The sequence below is a fragment of the Ahaetulla prasina genome, chromosome 1, assembly GCF_028640845.1.
Source record: "Ahaetulla prasina isolate Xishuangbanna chromosome 1, ASM2864084v1, whole genome shotgun sequence".
NCBI classification, from domain to species: domain Eukaryota; kingdom Metazoa; phylum Chordata; class Lepidosauria; order Squamata; family Colubridae; genus Ahaetulla; species Ahaetulla prasina.
In genome coordinates this window covers 27,494,165-27,518,946 of record NC_080539.1, presented here as the reverse complement: position 1 = coordinate 27,518,946, position 24,782 = coordinate 27,494,165, and the positions used below count along the sequence as shown (strand labels likewise).

General features: G+C 41.9%; 1 protein-coding gene and 1 long non-coding RNA gene across 18 annotated transcripts in view; one reads left to right on the top strand and one right to left on the bottom strand.

Annotated features, from left to right (window-relative positions):
- The window catches only part of ELN (elastin), a 107,641-nt gene extending 93,711 nt beyond the window's left edge, over positions 1–13,930 (bottom strand). For all 16 annotated transcript variants that reach the window (XM_058164545.1, XM_058164547.1, XM_058164551.1 and 13 more), the window contains exon 1: positions 13,771–13,930. In XM_058164545.1, coding sequence (XP_058020528.1) covers positions 13,771–13,852 — 82 coding nt within the window. In that variant the 5' untranslated portion in view covers positions 13,853–13,930. The remainder of the gene's footprint in view (positions 1–13,770) is intronic.
- A 719-nt stretch (positions 13,931–14,649) lies between these two features.
- The window catches only part of LOC131188902 (uncharacterized), a 30,113-nt gene continuing 19,980 nt past the window's right edge, over positions 14,650–24,782 (top strand). The window contains exons 1-3 of one of the 2 annotated variants that reach the window (XR_009152865.1): positions 14,650–15,746; positions 19,340–19,450; positions 22,128–23,933. This is a non-coding gene — a long non-coding RNA (uncharacterized LOC131188902). Of the gene's footprint in view, positions 15,747–19,339; positions 19,451–22,127; positions 23,934–24,782 lie in introns of those variants that run through there. The other variant, XR_009152866.1, reaches the window with a different exon arrangement.

Here is a 24,782-nt window from a genome sequence, read left to right as displayed (position 1 = left end):
AAAAAAAAATCTTCTGAGAAACATCATTTTACAATTCAGCACCATGCGTTTGCAAGATGCACAGACTGAGGCTTACCCTTAAGCAAGATGGTGGGATTAATCTCCCTGTCACCAAAGACAATCAAGTTACTTATCCTGACAACAGTGACTGCCTAACCATAGAGTTGCAATATTCCTGCAAACTTTGTGCTGACTGGCATTTCTTTAAGATCCACAAGAGCTAGAATGCTCATAGCTTTCAAGACAGCTCATGACTCAGTTGGGGATTGGAGCCACTAATCCTTACACCGGCAAATTTATTTTAAAAAGAAGTATCTATGCATCTATGAAGGATAAAAAACAAAATAAGAACAGAAGAGAAGAGAAGAAGCAAGAGTGCCCTTAGTTTTTGTCTGTTTGTTCCGTTACTCCTGGTGACATCTTTATATAATTTTAAGATGTTCTCCTATTCCTAGACATAGAATTTTTTTTAAAAGAATGGCCTTGTTCAATTTCAATGCAATTTCAGCCCTTTGGGTTCCTATACAATATATTGGCCTGAGCTGATTTCTTGTCAATCCACACAAGGATTCACAGACACAGCTGAAGGAGTTAAAGATAGGAGTATTTTTTTTCCCTGCCCAAACAAATCAATGTTGTCTTTTTTCATTCCATACTCAAAATGGATAACAAAGGATTCTTCCAATATCTTCATATACTATGAATTTATACTGAGAAAGTCCTTCTGCCTTGCTTGCTTGCTTACTATCTCTGTGGAAGAACAATAACAGAGGTGCATGGAAATTAAGGAATTATATTGTTCTTTCCCATTTTTCTAATCTGCATTCCTTCCCCGATTTTTTAAAAATGAGCTAAAAGTTCTCCAAAGTCTTTTATAAATAACGTGATGTTCTTTCTTATTCTTTTTTTTCCTTTTTGCAGTTGACTGAAAAAATGGAGACGCTTTGCAGAATTTTCTTGAAATATGTGGCAGCTGTCATTTTCTTCTTTTTCCTACAATGTTCACCAACAATATAAAATTGATAGCATACTGGAGAAGGACAGGCTGCAAATGATGGAGGGGAGTGGGGCAAAAGATATTTGGGAAATAATTAACAAACCAAGTTCCTTTAATGGGGAGGCCTGTCCCTGAGAAATATGAGAGAATTTCACCAAAATGGTTCTTTGTTTCCTCTTCTTGTAAATAGGAAGATTTTAATAGTCTAAATGGGAGAACTCTGCGTGCTAAATGAAAAAATCAATTCTTTATTTCCACTGTATGAAGTAAACTTCCCCTCCTTGTCAGTTTTGGAGCCTGTAATCTCTCAGAATCTAACCTTTTGCCAAGGACTCTTGATGATGCCAGGTCTCAAGATCTGCCTGAGGGACATGTCTAAAGAAATAGTTTATCTCTGATTTCCCAGTTGTTTTGCAGTTTCTTGGTTTGGGGGATGCAAAGAGGCACATGATTATCTGGGATACTGCTGTTTCAAATCCACCAATGAGAAAAGCCAAAGAGGAATAATCCATCCTATGAAACATCTTCTTCTATCTTGGCCTTCTGACAGTTCCATTCATTGGTCTGTGGCCGCCATGTGCCATACATAATAAGTGTAGAAACTTCATGTAGAAACTCAGCATTTGTAGCCCATAATAAACTTTGCCTAGTCTACAGGTAGTAGACCTCACAGTGGTTTTTTTAATAATGGTTTGAAGTTGTGACATCCTCGGAAAAAGTTCCAGTATGGTTCACTTAATGATCACATGATTTACTTAATGAAACATATTAATTGCTTAAAGGCAGGGGTGAAATCCAGCAGGTTCTAACAGGTTCTGGAGAAATTTTGAGTAGTTTGGAGAACTGGCAAATACCACCTCTGGTTGGCCCTAGAGTGGCATGGGAATGGAGATTTTGCAATATCTTTCCCCTGCCACGCCTACCAAGCCATGCCCACAGAACCGGTAGGGAAAACTTTTGAATTTCACCCCGGCCATGGTAACGATGGTTTTAAAATCAGGTCTAGTCACATGATGACTTAATGACTTAATGACTACAGTGCTTAGAAATTGAAAATGCAGTCCCAATTCTAGTTCAGAGTCAAGGACTACCTGAGATGCTGGTTAGATGTTGTATGATCAGGCTGGTGTTATCTAACAGGAAGGGAGATGTTGGAGAAATTACTTGGGGAAAAAATTAGAAGACCTTTGACCTGAGAATATCCCTGCACAGAAAAGGGGACTTCAATAAGTGATATTTTTGGTAAGAAGGGTACAGTGTAAATACATTCCATCATTTATGCCAGCTACCAATATTCTTATTCATTTGATGGACATGTTAGGAATTGTTTCTCCAACACCCACCCTCAATGGCGATGTGCTTCCTTCTTAACCTGGACTCTGGAGCAGAATGTGCAGGCACAATTAATTTCCCCCCAGTGTGTGTGCTTAATGCACAGTCAGAACAGGGCCCTATGGAGATGACATTGAAAATGGATTTATAATTGACAGCTCAAGAGAATGACTTAGAAAAGGATGTCTTACTGAATCCACAAAGGAAACTGGCTGAGGCTGTAAATTTTAAAGAGAAATACCCTGTTTCCCCCAAAATAAGACATCCCCTGATAATAAGCCCAATTGGGCTTTTAAGTGCATGGCAATAAGGCCAAGCACTTATTTCAGGGTTCAAAAAAAATAATAAGACAGGGTCTTATTTTTGGGGAAATAAATAAATGATAAATAAATAAATGATAAACCAAGAGAGTGACCGGGTGATTTTTTGTTGTTGGATTTATAAAAGAGACTAGTTAAGGTCTTGATGAATGTGATGGAACACTGAAAAAGAAATAAAGAGGAATAAAATCCTATGATACCCTGTTTCCCCAAAATAAGACATCCGCTGATAATAAGCCCAACTGGGCTTTTGAGCGCATAGCAATAAGGCCAAGCACTTATTTCAGGGTTCAAAAAAATATAAGACAGGGTCTTATTTTTGGGAAAACACGGTAATATTTGAATTAAATAATGATTAAGACTGTTAGAAGTAAAAGGAAGGAATATGAAGTTGGCTTATTTGATCAAGGTTAAAACAAGATATGTTGTTATTTCTGGGCACTTTTTATGGACTTTGACTCACTGGGTAATTGTTTCAAAGATATTTTCTTATCTAAACAGAAATGGAATTACCACAGTGGTCAAAAAAGCGATGCGAGTGGGAGTGACTTCTGACTTCTGTCAGCTTCCCCAGGGAGTGTTGTAAATGACAATCACATGACTGGATGACTACAACAGTGTGGGAGCACAGCAACGCTGAAGTGGCCACAACTTTGTCAAATCATGAGTCTCAAATTTTGGACGCATTACGTAAGTTAGCCCAATTGAGATATATTGATTCAAAAATTGTTGCCCTATGATGCACCATTTCACCCAATTGAAGGTTACAGACAATCAAATAGACAGGAGAGTTTTAGTAGCATAGATTCAAATAGTGGAGAAGCTTTGCTTTTCAGTAGCAATGTGAGCAGTAATCCATCCAGAGAACAGCTCAGTGAAGATAATGCTATTTCAATAAGTAGCATTGATCTCACTAAGTCTAGGCATGGGATATGATGTGAGTGAAGAGCTTTTGAATTTTGACAGTGTTATGGTTTCCCACCAAAGCTTACCTGCCCATTCCCATCTTGTTGTATATGGATAGTGCTCAAATTATGATGTGTCACTTAGTGACCGTTTGAGGTTATGATAGATCCCTCCCCTCCTAAAGGCACCACATGATTCTGAAGTTCCTGTGGCTGGTTTCTTAAGGAGGTCATGTGACTATATTTTGGGCACTCAGTAACTGACCTGCATTTACAGCTGTTAGGAGCATCCCATGATCCCATGATCATGATTTATGATGTTTTGCTGAAAACCAACACTGATATGCAGTTTCTTGCAAAAACGCCCCATAGGGAATAATGGGTTTGCTTAATGAACATGGTGTTCGCTTAATGACTGCCACAAAAAAGGTCATAAAATTGGGTCAGTCATGCAATGATCCATATAACCATCTTGATTTATGACTATAATGGGCAGGCTCCATTACGGTTCTTGTAAGTAGAGAACTATCTATATGTCATTATACAATATCATACATAACCTCTACATAACTACAAAATACTCTGTTGCACTTGCACACAATCTTCACACACCTCTGTATCTCTCCCATGCTTTTATTATGCAGCATTTGTCTCTTATAATAGCCATCACTAAATTCCAAAAGTAAAATACAGAAGAATCACCAGATTGGCTTTCCATGAAAACTGCCTACAGCAGGACTGTCAAACTCCCGGCCCATGGACCAGATGCATCACATGCTGGCTACGCCCATGCCCAGTTTAGCGAAGGGGCAGGAAGTCCTGATACGTCACGTGACACTGCCATGAGAATGTGAGTTTGACACCCCTGGCCTATAGGATGCAGCTGAAGTGGTGGTTTCATTGGAGATGCAGAACAAGTCAAGCACATATTATAACACTCTAACTATAGTCCTGCCTGAATCTACTTCATAGTACTTGCTTCAAAATTCAGTAAAATAGTCCAATAGAAAGCTGGAAACAGAATTTTTTTATGTGGTGTATTTCTGAAAAACTGAAATAATTTTTACTTGGACAGGTCAGACTTCAGCACTTGCTTCGAGGCAGGATTATAGGCTTCAGCCAGAATTAAACATGACCTAAACCTTACCACTGGGCAGCCATATGTGGGCACCCCAATCATTAGTGGTCTGGCAGTGGGATTTTCTCCCAAGAATGTGGCCGGACTGACTTTTTTTTTCATACAACGGCAGCCACAGTCTTGAGTCCAAAGTTCACATCACGGAGAAGGGCAGAAGTCGAAAACTCTAATGAATGTTGGTAGCTTATGCCTAGCCTGAAAAGAGCATCCAAGAGCTGCAAAGCTAATCAGCTTAATGCTGAGACGCTGTGAGGCACCAGCCTGAGACAGGGTTTAAGAAAACAAAAACTACACCTTCAAGGAAGTGGGCTTCATATCCACTGCGCAGTCACAGACTCAAGAGTTCTAGGCAAAAGGAATGGATGATTGGAAAAAAAAATGTGGAGAGAAGCAGAAGTGCTTCTGGATATTGCATGAATGCCTGTATTCAATTATGACCGTTTGCTTAATGACCATTCGAACTTCCAACGGACCTAATGTGGTACTACTTGCAATCTGGATTCAAAGTTTTGACAGGGGTCCCTTCAAGAGCTCAGCAACCAGGCCACTTTATGGCTGTTTACAGCATCCTGTGGGTTTTACAATAGTTTTGCCATTCACTGGCAGTTACTTCTGGTTTTCAATAAAACCAGGCCCACTGGTTCACTTAACGCCCATGGCCTTTGCTTAACAATCATTGCAAAAAAAAAAAAAAATTGGGTTGGTCACATGATTGTCACAACCTATGATTGGCAGGCTTCATTATGATCATAACTTAAGGACTATCTTTACTCATTTCTTTGTTCTCAAGGTCTTCCTGCCAATTTTCAAATCTTTACAAGAATAGGCCCAGAAGATACAGTAAGACAGGTTGGAGTGACAGAAAGGTTGAATACCCAGATCATGAATGAGGAGGGTGGGTCTTTCATCAAACCAGCCTTCTATCCGTTTTTTTATGAAAAGCCATACAACTACGACTGGAGGAAGTGTGAGAGAAATCATATACGCACACCACAATTTACTTTCAGTTTGATAGGTTCAACCATTATATGTCTGGGGGTCAGGGGTCAAGTTAGCAAATTACATGAACCCATACCATTTGGTTAGGTTAGAGTTCAGGGGTTTATGTGTGAACACAGAAAATGGATTAATTCAGAAACCAGGTTAAATATCTAAATGTAACTAGAGGGAAGAAAAGGGATAAATATAAGTAAGAAATGGGATCATCAGAAGTTCTTATGCAACTAAACAAATGAGACAGAATAACAACACAATAAAAATTACTTCCTGGAAACACCCATCCGTGTCAATTTTACACTGACTACAGTGCAACTGAGTGTGTGTGAGAAATAAAACACTATTATTGAGTTTGCACATCTATACTGCCTGGTATGCTTAACCCTGATTGACTGAATAAGCTATCGTTGGCTGGGTTCGCCTGATAAAAGCCGTAACAATCATGTTTCAAGGCAGCCTGACTGAATTGACAAAGACACTGATCTTGAACCTCTGTGCACACACTTGATTAGCACGATGTGTGTTCTAGTCCCACCTTAGCCATGGAAGCCAACGGAGTGATCTTGGGCCAGTCACTCTTTCTCACCCCCAACTCATTTCACAGAGTTGTTGTTATAGAGAAAATAGGAGGAGGAGATTATGTTGGATGTTTGCCGCCTTGAGTTATTTGTAAAAATAATAAAGGCAGGATACAAACACACAAGCAAGTAACATGTAAACCAAATTTGTGCATAAATGCCTCTAACCTAAAGCTGTTGTGGCGCAGTGGTTAGAATGCAATATTACAGGCTAACTCTGCCAGGAGTTCGATCCTGACCAGCTCAAGGTGGAGTCAGCCTTCCATCCTTCTGAGGTTGGTAAAATGAGGACCCAGCTTGTTGGGGGCAATATGCTGACTCTGTAAAACTGCTTAGAGAAGGCTGTAAAGCACTACGAAGTGATATATGTCTAAGTGTTATTGCCAATATTTGAAGAAAAAAAAGGTTAAAAGTAGAAGTAATTAATGGAGAGCTTGAGAATCAACTGGCCTTATTCCTCTATTTGCCTGACTTAGTTTCTCACTTTGAGGAAAGAGACAAAATGACTCAGCAGCTTAAGCAGAGCTCTGCCAATTCCGAGACATACCAAGCTTCTAGACACCATTTCTCTAGATCGGGGTCTCCAACCTTGGCAACTTTAAGCCTGGTGGACTTCAACTCCCAGAATCCCCCAGCCAGCTTTGCTGGCTGGGGAATTCTGGGAGTTGAAGTCCACCAGGCTTAAAGTTGCCAAGGTTGGAGACTCCTGATCTAGATCTCTATAGAATCAGGAGGGGATCCCTTTTTTCTTTTCCGTTCATACACGCCTCAGGTCTCTCCCCTTTATATTTTCAGGTCTCCCCTTTTTATACTTTATAGATGGAAGAATAAGAATAAACCACAGCAGGAACTGTAATCTTATCTCACAGGCCTATTTTAACAAAAAGGGGTTTCACAAGGACATAGTTCAAAAAGAAAATGAAAAGAACACTCGCTAAAGTCGAAAGCCAAACATCTTTGCTAATATGCCCCAGCTTACTTCCAACAGCTGCTCAGTCTCTGGCCCCCTTTGGAAGGGACCGGATTACACTGAGAAAGCAAGTGCTGGAGTTGCCAGGTTTATGAAATTATGAGGTTGGCATGGACTGAGGAACATTTTTCTTTCTCTCTCCTGCTCTATCCAGCATCCTGTTTTCCACTCATGTGCCTCGAAAAAACCCCAAGCAGCAAGAGGGTCTGCAGGGGAGCGGGAATCAAAAGCTGTCTTATAGCAGGGGTCTCCAACCTTGGCAACTTTATGACTTGTGGACTTCAACTCCCAGAATTCATCAGCCAGCTTGCGCTGGCTGAGGAATTCTGGGAGTTGAAGTCTACAAGTCATAAAGTTGCCAAGGTTGGAGACCCCTGGTCTATAGGGCAGATTCCCAGACGTGATTAAAGCCGGGTTCTTTTTTACTTGCATTGTATATAAATGCCACCGCTCTTCTCTGTTTCTTCTTTCTTTTTTCTTCTTCTTATATATATATGCTAATACTTCCTTATATTACCTCATATATATGTTTATATACTATATAATCTTTTTATGTGATGCTTATATATATTGTTGTGACAAAATAAATAAATAAATAAATAAAATAGATTGTCCCCAGAATCCAGCTCTCAAACATAGACTGCATCCATACAAAGATTTCTCTTCTTAGACTCCCTGGTAAATAGTACTAATTGGGGATCTAGCAACCACCCATTTGTCTTATCCCTCAGCTGGGCCCTTCTGGTAGACATCAAAGCCATGTTTTCTATGGTGAGCCCTTGAAGTACATTTACAGCCAATTTCAGTGGATGATTTAAGCAGTTCTCAGTGATCATATAAACTCTTCTGAACTGCTCCCTCTGTGCTATATATAGTTATCAAAACAATCATGTTCCATCCATAGATCTTTTTTTAAAGGGAGTAAAACTTCCAAACACCTTAGTTTTGCCCTGCTGAAGTCCTGATTGCATTAGTATAATGTCACTTTCCTATGATTCTCCCCCACTAGTCAGGGCGTTTCAAAGTTTGGTATATATCCTTTTACAGCCACCTGAAAACATAATGGCTTGATTTGTGGAATAAAAATGAACTCTCATTAATTTCCAGATGCCATATTTTAGGCATCCAATAGAACTGGAAAAAAATTTTTAAAGATGCTTTTTGGAGCGCATACTAAATATGATTGTCTTTAGCGTTTCTATGTCTGTAAGTGAGTAATTTAGAAATGATTGTGGGCAGGTTTTAAGTCGCCTCCTTCTCCGTGTGATTGTCACTATTTGCACTGTTCGTTCTCTGCACTGTTCTTCCAATCCCTTATAGTTTGTTTGTTTTTTCCCAAAAAATTGCATTTATTTTTTTTGGGTGAGGTTGCTTGGCATAAGACGTTGTTGAAGCTGAAGTCATCATATAGTTTCTTTGGTTTAACTTGATGTATGGCCTCAGAAGTTGGAAGAATTGGAGGCTGTGATTTATACTTTCTGGTACGGGTGTGCAATTAGCACTTCTATACACCCACAATGACCTCCAAATTCTCCAAAACTGCCCCACTTGAAATGGCTGTGCTACAGTAGTGCAATGATCCAGTTTTAAAAGAGAAAATGAGCAGTAAAATAAGTGAAGCTTCTTGCGTAGTTCACACTTTTAAATTACTATTAATAATAAATAATAGAAACCAGTTCTCAGGGCTGCTGAGATGCAGGTTTAAAAGAAGAGCGCCCTCCAGTGGCAGAAAGGACGCTCAGCTGGTCTTTACGGGGGTAGGATAATGTGTGAACATTGTGTTTTATTTGGCAAACAGTCAGGACCCCGCATATTAAAAGAAAAAGAAAAAAAAAGAGGGAGGGTGAGGCTTCAGTCATGCAGTCCTGGCTGCCCTCTTCATTTCTTTCATCCCACCCACCCCCAACCATAGACACTCCTGCAATCAATAATTGAAACTTAGAGCTTAAACAGAATATGTGAGCCCAGCCAATATTTTGCTGAGAAATGCAAACACCAGGACAAAGAAACACTGGGGTTTCTTCTCCTTCTCCGTCTAATTGTCTCTTCTCCTTCTCCTTCTCCTATTCACCATTCAGCAGATATATTCCGAATTCTTTTTGAATTCTTATAAGTCTTAGGCAGCATATTATTTCCCAAGGTTTTTGTGTTTCAGCAATATTAAGCACCGAGAAGATCCTGAGCATCTGGCCAAATGTCCAACATTCATTCCTAAAATTTTAAATTTCAGCACTTTGCAAAAAAAAAAAAAAAGGCTTTCAAGTACGATACTGTATTGGGGATGAAAGTAAGACATCCAGGAAAAAGCCAGTTCCAACACAGAAAACAAACGAACATGGATTATTATTTTTTTAAACACCTTCTGAAGCCTTCTTCCCCTTCTGCCACCCATAAGTCCTTCCTTTTTTGGATCTACTTTCTACATCTTCTGAATGGCTCCAGAAAAAACAATGAGAAGAAAAGTATCTGGACAAGTGGGATCAAGTGATTTCTTCAGAGAAAACATGAATAGATGAAGCTTTTTGCTTCTATTAATTCCTCCCCCCCCCCACACACACACTTACAACACACAGGCACGCACACACACACCAAACCACTTTGTAGCTTGTTAGTCTGAAAGCAGACCTACTGCATTCCAAGTTTTTGTGCCTGGTTTATGTCACAACAGATGCTACCACCTGGATGATTTGGCTCATCTTGAAAAAAACTAACCTCGGTTGAACCTGGCTACTCTTGGAATATGAGACCATCAGAAATTCACCCGTTCTAGAAGAAAGTGACACCAGGGCACTTCTCTACTATCCCCAACAAAATTGCCTGGATGTGTCCATAGAGCCAGGAAGAATTTTGCTCCTCAAAGGAGATTTTCCTTTCTTTTACAGGTCCTACATTTGAGATACTTCTCTTGAGATGTAATAATTATTGCATTCTTTGAAATCTTGGGTAACTAGACCCAAATTTGAAGGGCTGCCAAATGTGGTATGCATCCTGTTTTTCTAAAGCCATTCTCTGCAATCCGTTGCATGCTTACTTGGGAGTAAGTCCAATTTAACCAAGTGGGAGTTGTTTCCAGGGAAACACACAAAAAAAATTGGCTTGCAAGGGATTGCTTTTTAAGGGAATTTTTCGAGCACGGGTACCTGCAGATTTATATGCTGTTGTTCTGTTACATTCTTCTTTACAAACCCAAACAATCAGGGACCCCTCTCCAGATTGCATTGCCACTCTAGAACACAGTGGAGTGATAACAGAAATGCAAAAATGCTTTGAGGAGATAGGAAAAAGTGTCTTTCTGGGTCGGTGCATATGAATCCAGTTTCTTTTATGTGTTATCGCTACAACCTGAAAATGCAATTTAGGAAACTCTGGTATAAATTTCCAGCTCCCTCTGCAACTTTCCCTGCCAAAGGCTAGTCTAAATTAATCCACAAATAGCATGAAAACTGTCCTGTGTTAGTTCTTAGCAAAGAATTTACAAGCCTCTTAAGAATTCATGGCACTTGGACACACTCAAAAGACCAAAAATGTCAACTCTGCTCTGGTCAATCAAGGAAGAATAGAATTCTAAGCAAAGGGAGAAAGGGATTGAGAGTGTGTCCTGGTTGTCTGAAGCCAGTTTTGGAGTCAGCAAAAGAGTATTTACAACAGGTGGCATTACCAAGCTGATCTTGAAAAAGTTAGCCAGGGTCAGAACTGATCAATACCTGAATCGGAGACCACCAGGGTTATTGAGCTGAGAAGAAAATGGAAAAGTCTTCTATAAAAAGGCAGTGGTAACCTAATTCCACATTATTGCCAAGAAAACTACATAGTCATATATAGGCACCAGTAAAATTCAGGAGAAATTTTATCTTCTTGTTGACTTTGGTTCCCTCCTTCCAGACAGCCCCTCACCCCCTTGGAACATTTTTTTCCTACATAATATACAGTTTGTAGAAGGAAATAACTCATACATAATTCCTCTGAATATGCTCTCAAACCTGGACAGAACTTGGGGGACATATTTCTGTGGATTTCTGATTTCCTTGTCTCCTCTAATAAATCTTTCTTGAAAAAAAAATCTTGGCCAACATTCTTGTATTCCATCAAGAATGAGACCTTGGTTTCTTTTCTGTATTTTTTTTTACTTCTATTGCAGCCAAGACTAAGTCCTATTGAACGGAACTTGAATATTAATAGCCCCTGTGCCTAAGTCTGTTGTATACACATATAGCTATGTCCACAACACAGCTTGAAAGCCCAATGTGGAAAGGATATTACACACCCAGACCTTCTCCCCAAGTAACCCCATTACAATTCCAAGATGCCAATAAACCAATTTCCCCATTCTTTCAGTTGCAACAGCAAGATAGACACTGCCTATCCCCCCCACACCCGCAAAAGTTGAAAGCAACAAACAGAAAGAATTATTTATCATCAGTACGCTTTGGGGTCACTCATGTCTCCTTTTTTATCATGCAAAGAGTTGTCAAAATGAAAAAGAAAGGATCTGAATTTTAGATCAGGCTTTCCAAAGCAATGGAAAGGTGAGGATGGGTGAGGATGGGTGAGGATGGGATTGGATACACTAAACCATGGATCGTACAACATTAAAAAAAATTAGACCAAGTTATGGGTGGGGTAGGGAGGATTATCAACAAGCCTGAGCTATGAAACCTAAATGGAACCTGCCTGCTTGGTGCAGCATGCTTCTGGATGCTAAGGACAGACAAGAGGAGATGCAGCCCTTGTGTGCTGCTTGTAGGTTTCCTGAAAGTGCTTAGTTAGCTGCTGCTGAACACAGGAGTGGTCAACCGAATACTAGAGGGATCATTGGTGGAACGATCCAGCAGACATTTTAAAGAAGAACTCAAACCAGTCTAAGGAGATTATGGAGATGAGTTCATCTTCGCAAAAAGCAGGTGTCCGCCTCACACTGCAGCCCCCTACCAATAGGTGTACCAACAACCCCCTTTGTGAAGATGCAGAAAAGATATTGGGTCACTGTGTTGCCCTCAGAATCCTTCAGGGCAGCAATTCAAGAGATCTTGGGTGTGCCTCTCAAGTTGGCTACCGCCGCTTATAAAAGGGATCCAGGCAGGCATCTGCTGTAGGTGCCATAGAGCATCATTCACTGCCTACCTAGGCAACTTTTTCATGAAGCTGAAAAGAACAAGTCAAGCCAAATGCTAAGTCTTCCTACTGAGGTCTTTAGCTAACTTTCTAGGAGAATCATTCCTCATCACACCTACAGTAGTTCAAAACCCATCCAACAGATCTTCCCTATACAGTAGAGGTGTGTGTGTGTGATTTAAAAATACTACTTTTAAAAAGACTTTCAAATTACTACATATTCTGCCTGGAGTGCTGACAATTCCAAAGGAAGCAGGTTGGGCACAGAGGAAAGAGAAGGAAAAATATCTCTTAGGGGCACTTGTATAGAAAAATCTCAAGGTTTACTTTATCATCGGTATCACCAGCTACATCATAAATCTATGGAGCTGATTTGCTCCAAGACAGCACATTGGTTACAAGGAGTCAGAATATTCGGCAGGAGAAGAGTGAGGTTCTTAAGAAAGGGGAATGTCATTAAGAGTGCGGATGGTTTGCCAAACAGCCCCATGGAAGGATGCAAAATCGAAGGGGTGGAGTTGGGTTGGCACAAGATGACTCTCTGGATCCTGGGCAGCCAACATTGGTCTTGGTCCCTGAAATGGGATAATCTTTCTGTGTTCCTACATGGAGAGTAGTGAAGAATTTTGGCTGTCAACTTAACACTGAGAGGGACCCATCTCTCTTTCATGAGCCCATCAGGTGAGGCTTCCTAACCAGTGAATGAGACCTTGTAATTCCACTCTATAGTCAAAAGAAGCAAGAAAATACTGGGGTTCACATCGAACCCTCCTGTCTGCAGGTTCTGTATCTTCGTCAGGAACCTGCCACACCTGCAGAGATGCTCTGATCCTCTTCCAGAACCTGCTTGCAGGTCCCAGATGTTGAGCGCAGCGTTTGGAAACACTTCTAGGAATCCACGTGAGCTCTGGTCGTCCTGAAACACTCTGGATTTGTGTCTTCATCACATCCCACCTTCCCCCACCTCTGCCCTTCCTTCCAAATCATCCTGATTCACACAGCAGAGGTCTTGGCTTTTTATTTTATTTTATTTTATTTTTGAAAATGCAGTATCAGCGCCTCTCTTGGAAGCCCTGGGTTTTGGAGACCCCCCCCCCCACGAGATAGACAGAAAAAGGGGGCTCAGTAGATACACCCACGCTGCTCTCAGCTGTCAAATGGTAACCTACAGCACCGGGGGTCTTCGCCCCTTCCCTTCTACAAAAGGACCGGAGAGGCTTTGCCTAGAGTGGGGGGACGGGCGGCAAAAGAGGAGAGCCCGGGGCTTCCCGGAGTCCCCAAAGCTGGAGCTGGATGAAGACGACGAGAAGGCTCCGCAGCCAGGGGGCAGACGGCCGACCCCGGCTTTCAGGAGGAAAGCACCTCAGCGGCGGCTGGCCAGAAGCTGAAGCCGGCGCAGCCTGCCCGAGGTGCTTCTCTTACCTCCTTGCCACGAAGCCGGGAGGCTGGAAAGCAGGAGAACGAGGACTCCAGGGAGGAGGAACGAAGTCCGCAGCCTGGCCATCTCTCGATGCAATGCCCTAGTCCGCTGGCAGCCCGAGCGTTTTATCCCAGCGGTGCTGCTTAATTGTGGCTTCCAAAGATGTAAGGGGAAAGGCGGGGGGGTGGGTGGGGGGGTGAGGGCGGGGAGGGGAAGGGCTCAGGACACTACGTCATTGGGAAAGGGCAAAGCCACGAGTCTCTCCAACTGCTTGGGCTGGCTTCCCTTTGCAATTTTTCTCTCGCGCTGCTCCGCTCCAGATCGGTGCGTCCCTTGCCAACAGCGAGCGCGGCTGCCAAAGGAGACTTTAGCGAAGAGGAAAGAGCGGGACTCAACTTCCTCCAGCTTGGTAGAGCAACGAACCCGCTCGGGTCCGTCGCCCCACCCCGAGGCCAGAGAAGAGACCCCGAGGTCAGGTGGTGGCTGGGGGGGGGGGAAGGCGGCCGGGAAACAAGTCGCTGGGCGGGAGGACTCCTTCGGTTCGGAACCAGGTCGCCTCTTCCACTCCGCAGGCATAGGATGTGAGGGGAAGAGCAGGAACAGCCGAGTGGGGCTGGGGGTCCCCACTAAGTGACAAGAAAGAAAGAAAGAAAGAAAGAAAGAAAGAAAGAAAGAAAGAAAGAAAGAAAGAAAGATGGAGGAAGGAAAAAAGAAAGAAAGAAAGATGGAGGAAGGAAAAAAGAAAGAAAGAAAGGAGGGAAGAAGGAAGGAAGGAAGGAAGAAAGAAGAAAGAAAGAAAGAAAGAAAGAAAGAAAGGAGGGAAGAAGGAAGGAAGGAAGGAAGGAAGGAAGGAAGAAAGTAAAAAGAAAGAAAGAAAGAAAGAAAGAAAGAAAGAAAGAAAGAAAGGAGGGAAGAAGGAAGGAGGAAGGAGGAAGGAAGATAGATAGATGGAGGAAGGAAAAAGAAAGAAAGAAAGAAAGAAGGAGGGAAGAAGGAAAGAAGGAAGGAAGGAAGAAAGAAAGAAAGATAGATAGATAGATAGATGGAGGAAGGAAAAAGAAAGAAAGAAAGGAGGGAAGAAGGAAGGAAGGAAGAAAGAAAGAAAGAAAGAAAGAAAGAAAGAAAGAAAGGGAGGGAGGCACTGGGGAAATGAAGCAGGAGAGTCCAGATAACTTATCTGAAAAAGAGTTTGTTCTCTGGAGCCAACTGGCCAGACTGGGTTGTGTTCCGACACAGCGACACCTGGACCCAGACAAGAGGCAGCATTCCAGATGGGTCAAGGGTCCTGCAGCCTCTTGTCAGAAGGGAGAGAACCCACATGCCCTTTGCAAACCAGCCAAAGGACCGGATCAATGGTGAGGCCCTGGGATCCAGAAGTTTCAGTTTGGAGACCTCTGGTCTGTCCCACTCAACACGTTGGTCTGGGGAATCCACCCACGGGCCTCCCTTGCCCTGATATAATAACATTCATCCACCCTCCTGACCAAGTTGCTGGAAAGAGCTTAAAAGAAAAATGACAATACCGTATGCCTGTTGTTGTTTTAAATAAATGTGACCATTGATTGAGCACAACTCTGATTAAAATAGATGCCTGCCTTGTGCAGCTTACAATTTAATGATGGGAAAGAATTGTTCAGGCGGGTTCTCAGATATGTAAATTCAAGCTTTGGGGGATTCAGCTGAAAACAAAGGCAGCAAAAGCACCAAAGAGTCCTGAACTTCTAAAGTAAAACAATACAAACTTCAGTATATATATATAGAAACCCCAGAAGCCCTCCATAGAGCTTTAACATTCTGAGCAACCACTGAAGTTCCTTGAAACTAAAAAGTGATCAGAAGCTGTCATAAAACTTTCTAAGGGGATGGTGGGACTAGGGAAGATCCTGATATATGAGACTCATTAGGTGACTGGAATATATTTTGCATATGCTCGGAAGAACACATTAAAAAAAGGAGTCGCCTCTACAAACTCTGAAAGGTAGGTAAGGCATATTAGTTACACTTGTGGTAACTGAAATGTGTTTGCATGTATTCTTAGCATAAATCGACACCTTTTGTGGTTGCCTTGTTAAGGAAAACTTGTGTCAAACAAAGGTTTGGCAAAGAAGTCCACAATCTGGGTGCTGTTACCAACAAGATCCTGTTTCTTCTATCACCCGATGTTTTCTGGATAGTGAAGGCAATTAGGACAACAGCTGAAAATATCTACCTCGTTCTGGACAGAACAGATACTGTACTGTATGTTGGGAGGAAGACATGGTGCATTTGAGGATTTTAGGAGACCTCCTTTCCAAGGATGTGGATTTCCTTCCCTACCACCTAAGAAGCCCTTTATTTTATTGACTTCTGATGCCAGAAAGCGATGCCTTTTCCAGCACTGGCAGCAAATTCACTGGCCCGCTGCCATTGTTTTCAGAAAGAATGTCAACTTTTGGAAGGCACTAAGCAAATCTGTTTGATTAGATCAAAAAATATTCAATCTGGTGCCGTAAACAAGAAAAATTGAGCTCTGCTCGCCAAAGAAGGGCATTTAGAGTGTACTTCCCCAGCCCAGAAGATGAAGGGAGGGAGAACTTCCAAATTAATGGAGAGCACAATTTGATGATGTCTCTCGGAGGAGAGAAGTGCCGGCACATCAGAATTCTGTGAATTGACAGGAATGGAGAGATATAATTTAGGAGGACTTAATTTATATCACAGTGTTGAGAAGATGACATTTTAAATGCTTTTTAAAAGGGAATTTGCTGATGTGGCTTCCTTGCCTGGGAAGCCAAGTTGGCTCATATTGACTATATTCCAATGATTAAGCATATGTTTTGCATGCAAGAGATCACAGGTTCCCAAGGTCATAGCGTCTCTCTATATGAAGGATTCTACTTGGAACCTAGCGTCACAAGATCCAGTGTTGATAACTTGCTTAGAAAAAGGGGCCTGAGTCAATTTATGGAGGAGGAGGAGGAGGAGGAGATTATGTAGGGACATACATAATGAAATCCCATGATTATGGGCAGCATTGTTTCTGGGCATCCAGCTGAGAAGAAGCTGGGTATCCAGCAATAGAAGGTACTGTTGAGGGTCTTCCTGGAGATCAATGACTATCAGAAATATAGTCTTCTCATAGACTATGAGAAATATCGTCTCTAGAAATATAGCCCTGATCCAATAGGAATCTTCTGAGATTCTGATAATAGACCTCAAGGGGCAGTAGAAAACATTGTAGATGAGTGTCTATGGAGATTCCTAGTCATCCGGGTCATGGTTGTCCCAAAGGTGCTTTTTCAAGAGGCAACTGGACTTTCTGGAAGTCCAGAGCTGAAGAAGCTTCTTGGATGAGAAGCGAAACATCTTCAAAGAAAAACTAGAAAGTCCAGTTGCCTCTTGAAAAAGCGCCTTTGGGTAGATCAGTGTTTTCCATATATTTTGGGGCACCAAATGGGCACATTTGGAATTTTGAAGGTGTTATAAGCACTCTCACCATTTTTTTTGCCATGATGAGTGTGACTGATTCTTGAGTCCTCATGGAACCCATGGAATCTTTCATGGGGTTCCACTGGGGTTCCATGCTGGCAGCTTCTGTTGATATTATTCTTTGCAGGTAGGATGGTCCAGGCATCATGCCTAGGTTCTCCAGAGTCCAAAGCCAGCTCTTCCATCCCTCCTTGCTTGTTCAAGTGAAGATCATTTCAAAGGGAATTTTCAGGATGTCACAAAAACCCAGAATTGGGTTTTAAGGATGTTTAGAAACCCTTCCAACATTTCCTGCACAAATCATAGTGTGTACCACAGATGGGTTTCAGCAGGTTCTGACCAGTTCTGGAGAACCAGTAGTGGAAATGTTGAATAGTTCGGAAAACCGGTAGTAAAAATTCTGACTGCCCCCATCTATTCTCTGCCTCCCAATTCCCAGCTGATTGGGAGGAAATGGGGATTTTTGCAGTAACCTTCCACTGGTGTGGGGAGGGAATGGAGATTTTACAGTATCCTTTCCCTGCCACGCTCACCAAGCCACACCACGCCCACCAAGCCACAACCACAGAACCGGTAGTAAAAAATTTTGAAACCCACCACTGGTGTGTACCACGATACTGTTTTTTTTAAATTTGCATTTATATCCCGCCCTTCTCTGAAGACTCAAGGCGGCTTACACTATGTTAGCAATAGACTTCATTCTATTTGTATATTTATATACAAAGTCAACTTATTGCCCCCAACAATCTGGGTCCCCATTTTACCTACCTTATAAAGGATGGAAGGCTGAGTCAACCTTGGGCCTGGTGGGACTAGAACCTGCAGTAATTGCAAGCAGCTGCTGTTAATAACAGACTGCATTAGCAGTCTGAGCCACAGAGTTTTGGCAAGACTTTATTCAACAGAGATAGTACCTGCCAGGGATGTCCTCAATTTACAGTAAAAAAAAAATCAAGATGGTAACCACATGTGTTACGTGTAGCACCCACACAAATGACAGGACTTTTATCGAAGTATTATGGCTGCCATCTTGATTTTTTTTTTTACCGTACCCTTGGTATCTGCCTGCTCCTTCTTTCTTCTGGCTCTTGGCTAATGTGAATTCTATTGGCTGCCTGGTACAAAGCAATCTGACTTGGTTCTCCCAGTTCTCTAACCTGGGCTGCGTTTAGAAAAGCTAAATGGGTTTATTTCCTAGGGAAAAGGAATGATGCCAAAAGCTATACAGAAGGAAACAATAATTCTGTATGTTATATGTATGTTGGGGGGGGGATCTTTTTTGTTCATACTGGGTTACAGGGGGAAAAGGACACATTGAAGAAGCTTCTAATCCTAAGGGCGTGTAATTATTTGCTTGTTTGTTTGTTTTGGCAGCCAATAGAATTCACATTAGCCAAGAAGTCTCACAATAGCTGGATTAGGGAGAAGCTGAATGAATGCCAAAGCACATAACTCTGGTTAAAAAAAAATATTTTTTTTAAAAAAATGGCAGGACTGATGATTGAGAAATTGCCTCTGAGCATGTACAGGGACTGTACTTTCCACTTCTGCTCAACCTAAGCCAATTTCAGCCATGCTGCAAGATGTCAAAGGCACAAAGTGGTCCCAGTGCATCAAAGCCTCTTGGATTTAAATTTCTCCAAAGCTTTCAGCTTTTCAGCTGGGAGCGCAACGCAAGACAACTCATTGGGGTTTTTTCCCCTCATTCTGTCTCCTTGATCTGACCCGTGATCCAGCAGGGATCCCTATTTGAATCTCCCCAATGTCAATATTGTAGAAGGAAAGACGTTTTAGTCTATGGTGGGGGAAAAAAATCAGGAGTCTGGTAGCAACTTTTTCAACCAACACATTTTTATAAAAGGCAAATGCTTTTGTGAATGCAGTACAGAAACAGAAAGAAAGAATATAATGCCAGGATTAAAATATTAGACTAGGACAGGTAGATCCAAATTCAAATCTACCCATAGAAATGCATTGGATCACTTATTCTCTCTTAGACCAATAGGAACATCTGCAGGAAGAATCAAAACACTTAGGATTATAATAACTATGATTTTGCAATTGAAGCCCAACCTTTTTTTTTTATATGGTCCCACCGTTTAGATTTCCCAGCCTGCCTACCTTTCAAGACTGTTGTGAGGATAAAATGAAGAGAGCAATCCATGGAATGGAAGTTATTCTGGGCTCCAGGACAAAAGGCAGAATATATACCTGGTAAATAAACTTATAAATGAACCCGATGTCCTGCCTCACCCTGATTTTGCACAACATGTTGAACTTCAAATTAACCAATCTCCACTTTAGCCTAGACCCGTGATGGCGAACCTATGCCACTCGTGGAGCCATATCGGTGGGCAGACGAGCTCAGCTCCAGCGCACATGCTGACCAGCTAATTCTTGAGCCTTCTGGGCCCACCGGAAGTCAGGAAAAAAAGCTCTTTCTGGCCTCTGAAGGGCCTCGGGGAAGGCCATTTTTCCCTCCCTAGGCTCCTAGAAAGGCTCTGGAGCCTGGGGAGACCGAAAAATGGGCTTATCGGGTCCACCGTGCCAAAAGTGGGGGGAGCGCGGGGGTGTGTGTGTCTTGCGTGCATGGCAAAAAGGTTAGCCATCACCGGCCTAAACTAGTGTAATGCATGAACTCAGCTGACTTCTCAACGCAAAACTCCCTTTGTCTAAAACAGTATTTTAAAAAACTTCACAACTTTAAGATGTATGGACTTCAATCCCAGAATTCCCTAGCCAGCGTCCCCACTAGGGAATTCTGGGATTTGAAGTGCAAACATCTTAAGCTGCCAAGGTTTACTGTTCTAAAAAGCTACCCAAGATAGAAACTGGAATTCTTCTACCGATACAGTCTTTCAACTTTGGAAGCTTTTGAAGTTGAAGAGGCCATTTCTTTGGGGCTGTTTAATTGGTTTTCCTACACATTGCAGAGGGTTGATCTGGAAGACCTTTGGGGGTCACTTCTTACTCTACAATTGTATGATTCCATTATTTAAACCACTGTTTCCCAACCTTGGCAATATTAATAGAATAGAATAGAATAGAATTTTATTGGCCAAGTGTGATTGGACACACAAGGAATTTGTCTTGGTGCATATGCTCTCAGTGTACATAAAAGAAAAGATACGTTCATCAAGGTACAACATTTACAACACAATTGATGGTCAATATATCAATATAAATCATAAGGATTGCCAGCAACAAGTTATAGTCATACAGTCATAAGTGGAAAGAGATTGGTGATGGGAACTATGAAACGATTAATAGTAGTGCAGATTCAGTAAATAGTCTGACAGTGTTGAGGGAATTATTTGTTTAGCAGAGTGATGGCCTTTGGGAAAAAACTGTTCTTGTGTCTAGTTGTTCTGTGTGCAGTGCTCTATAGCGTCGTTTTGAGGGTAGGAGTTGAAACAGTTTATGTCCAGGATGCGAGGGATCTGCAATACAGTATACAGATCCTCAATGGAAGGCAGGTTGGTAGCAATTATTTTTTCTGCAGTTCTAATTATCCTCTGAAGTCTGTGTTTTTCTTGTTGGGTTGCAGAACCGAACCAGACAGTTATAGAGGTGCAAATGACAGACTCAATAATTAAAACGGGTAGGCTGTGAAATTGTGGGAGTTGAAGTCCACACACTTTAAAGTTGCCAAGGTTGAGAAACACTGGTATGAACTGTCCCTCCTTATTTCCAATACTTGTACTCTGAAATTGTCAGAAAGAGAGAAATTGCATCTTAAACCTTACGCTTCTTATCTGTAAGATAAGCAAACATGTTCACAATGAATGCAATGCAGGTGGGTACAATTCTGTCTGTGCACACAAGCTTTGAAATTGGAACCCTTTATCAGATAGCCTGACACTCTTCTGTCCCACAGCCATGTGATGTGGGTGAGGAGCATGATTGATTGATGCACTGCATTGGGAAAAATATTATAGGAGACACCCCTCCCCTTCACACACATATACATTCTTCCAGTCAATCCTATTACAGCTGAGTTCATAACTATAGTAGGAATGTTACACTTCCATGTATACAAAATAAGAATCTATAGTAGGAGCTTTCAGATATTTTCCCAGCAAGAATTTGGCTGCTAGAAAGGCAACACACTTGACACTCATTTAGGAATCTGCATACTTCATTCCTTCCAAGGCAGCCTAATTTTCAAAGTGTAATTAATCAGCTTTAAGTCAGAAACAGCATCACTGTTGACAAAAGCTCTAACAACTGGGTGGCATTTCAAACTTCCCTTCAAGATGTTTGCCTTTGCACAACATGGTTAAGCAGATCAGTTAAGTGCCTAGTGGTTATATGTATAAACATGCTAAGAATGGCTACTTTTCATCTTGGTTTCCTTATTTATGGTGCCATGCAAGCCAACCTGTTTGGTTAATTTAGGAGCTAATGGGTTGTGGAAACTCAGAAAAGGGGTTAATTTATTGGGTTGTATGAATGCAGTAGAGGGATGCGGTGGCTCAGTGGCTAAGATGCTGAGCTTGTCAATTGAAAGGTTGGCAGTTCAGCAGTTCAAATCCCTAGTGCCGTGTAATGGGGTGAGCTCCCAATACTTGTCCCAGCTTCTGCCAACCTAGCAGTTCGAAAGCATGTAGAAAATGCAAGTAGAAAAATAGGGACCACCTTTGGTGGGAAGGTAACAGCGTTCTGTGTGCCTTTGGCATTGAGTTGTGCCGGCTACATGACCACAGAGATGTCTTTGGACATCACTGGCTCTTCGGCTTTAAAATGGAGATAAGCACCGCCCCCTAGTTGGGAACAACTAGCACATATGTGCGAGGGGAACCTTTACCTTTGCCTTATGAATGCAGTAAGATAGATGGGTAGCTGGGGAACTGTTTTCAAGCAATCTCAGAAGTTTTTATCTTTCTGATAGGAAACCAGAAGAATCATCCTGACATCAGAGATTTTACTCTTTAAAACCCACTAAAGGTTCCATTTTTTTTTCTTGGCCAATTAGAAAAACCATTCCTATACTTGTGCCTGGAGAAGGTTCGAACAAACAATGGGACACTTTGTCGAACTCAAAAGAAACAGAAGATTATACAAGTGGGGATTCACTTCATGGCAACAAAATGATTGCATTTGCCATTATCTTCTGGCGCTTTTTTTTTTAAATGTCCTTGTCTATCTTAGAATCTTAGGATTTCTTAGTGGCACTCTATTCAAATACTAACCAAGTCTGATAGTTTCTTCTTCTTCTTCTGAGATCAGCTAAGGTTGGTTTGATGCTGCCATCTGCTGTTACAAAGGAAGCAGCTCCTTAGGTGAGGTGCTTCAAAAAAGTGCAGACAGGTATTACGTTCAGGCTACTTTGTCCTCTAAAGCAGGGTTCTCCAACCTTGGCAACTTTAAAATATTTGGACTTCAACTCCCAGAGGACTCTGAGAGTTGAAATCCACAAGTCTTAAAGTTGCCAAGGTTGGAGACCCCTGCTCTAAAGCAGTATTTCTCAAGCTTGGCACCTTTAAAATATGTGGACTTCAACTCCCAGAATTCCCCAGCTGCCGTTAGCCATCCCTCCCAATTAGTGTCATCTATAAAGTTTTTTTAGTGTCTCTTCAAGTTTCTCATTCAGGTCATAGATTAAAAAAGGACAAAGCCCAGGACAAAGCTCGGTATATCTGTAGTTTATCCAGATCATATATCTGTGGATCCTGTATATCCAGACCATCTTGCCTTGAATGAGGTTATTCCCTTCTCCAGAGCAATACTCCACATTTTTCCTATCTTTGGATGCGAAAGCTGTGCTCACAGAGGCCCAATGGTAAGTTTTTCAACCTTGGCAATTTTCAGATGTGTGGACTTCAACTTCCCAGCCAGATCAATTCTGGGAGTTGAAGTCCACATCTCTTAAAGTTGCCAAGGTTGAAAAACACTATTCTAAAGCACTTTTTTTGAAATAAGATCTGAAATCCTACACACATGCCTACTGCACCTTTGCAAAATATTCTATACTGGACTGGCCTCCTTGTAATGTACCTAGGAGCAAGTCTACCATTTCTGCAACAGAATAAAATAAATTCTTTATTGGCTAAGTGTGATTAGAAACACAAGGAATTTGTCTCTGGTGATTAAGCTCTCACTGTACATACAAGCAACAAGTGATAAATCATGCTCATAATACAATCATAAATCATAAAATACAACACTCATTCATAAGATACTATATAAAAGCAAGCAACATAAATCATACGATACGAACAACAAAGTCATCGTCATAAGATGCTAAAAGGTAATAAGAGGTGATAATAAGAAAGATGAGAAGGATAATAGTACAGCCCTACTACATGGCTTGACATCCTAGGGCATAAGACAGTATTTTGGGAATTAGTTGTTTAGCAGACTGATGGCCCAGGGGGAAAAAACTGTCCCTGTGTCTAGTTGTTTTGCCATGCAATGCCCTATAGCAGGGGTGTCAAACTCACGTCATCACGTCATTGTCACGTGACTTATCTGGAATTTCCCCCTCCTTCGCTAAACTGGGAATGGACATGGCCAGCACGTGACGCATCCGGCCCACGGGCCATGAGTTTGACACCCCTGCCCTATAGTGTCATCATGAGGGAAAAAGTTGAAACACTTTATGTCCAGGATGTGAGGAGTTTGTAGATAATTTCACAGCCCTCTTTCCGGCTCATGCTGTATACAGTTCCAGATACGGTATAAAGCAGGAGTCTCCAACCTCAGTAACTTTAAGCCTGATGGACTTCAACTCCCAGAATTCCCCAGCCAGCTTTGCTGGCTGGGGAATTCTGGGAGTTGAAGTCCACCAGGCTTAAAGTTGCCGAGGTTGGAGACCCCTGGTATAAAGTATACAGATGCAAAGTACAACTGTCCCCGACTCAGAGAAAATGAAGCACAACAGTTTGCCTTTAGTAATACCTCCCCATTGTTGGCTTGGGAAGAGAGGGCTTCCTTTTTTGTCTCAAATGAGTTATGACTTCACTCTTTAATTTAGTCACGTCACATTGCTGGCTGCAGTTTGTGCCTTGAATTCATGTTCAAGTTAAGAATTCATCCACATGGCAATTTATCTATCCAGAACTTTATCTATCCAGAGGGAAAATTTCCCTAATTTTACTCCTCTCACAGCAGGCCAGTCTACACTGGGGGAATGAGGCCATGCTCTGCTGCTGACTGCAGCCTTACAATACTGTACCCTTGAACACTGATGGGGCAGTGACTGATGGTTTCCCTGCCTTGACTAAAACAAATGTCACCAATGGTGGGGGAAGCTGCCACTAATTGCCATACACGATGTGTGCCAGAGTGTTGCATGACGCTGGTATAGATGTGCTATTATCCAAAGAACTTTCCAACCTCAGTGGAAAATTGAACCCATGGCCACTAGGTGGTAGCAAAGAGTATTCTCCAGCCCCTGCCATAGTATTCTGGGATTCCAGAATGCTAAAGACCTATTAAACTGGATGCTCTCAAGTCAATCCACATAATTTGGGAAAGTGGCTATTGACAGCCAAGATGGACCTGCTGAATATATAAGTATCCTTGCCTATCAACCCTAATTGGA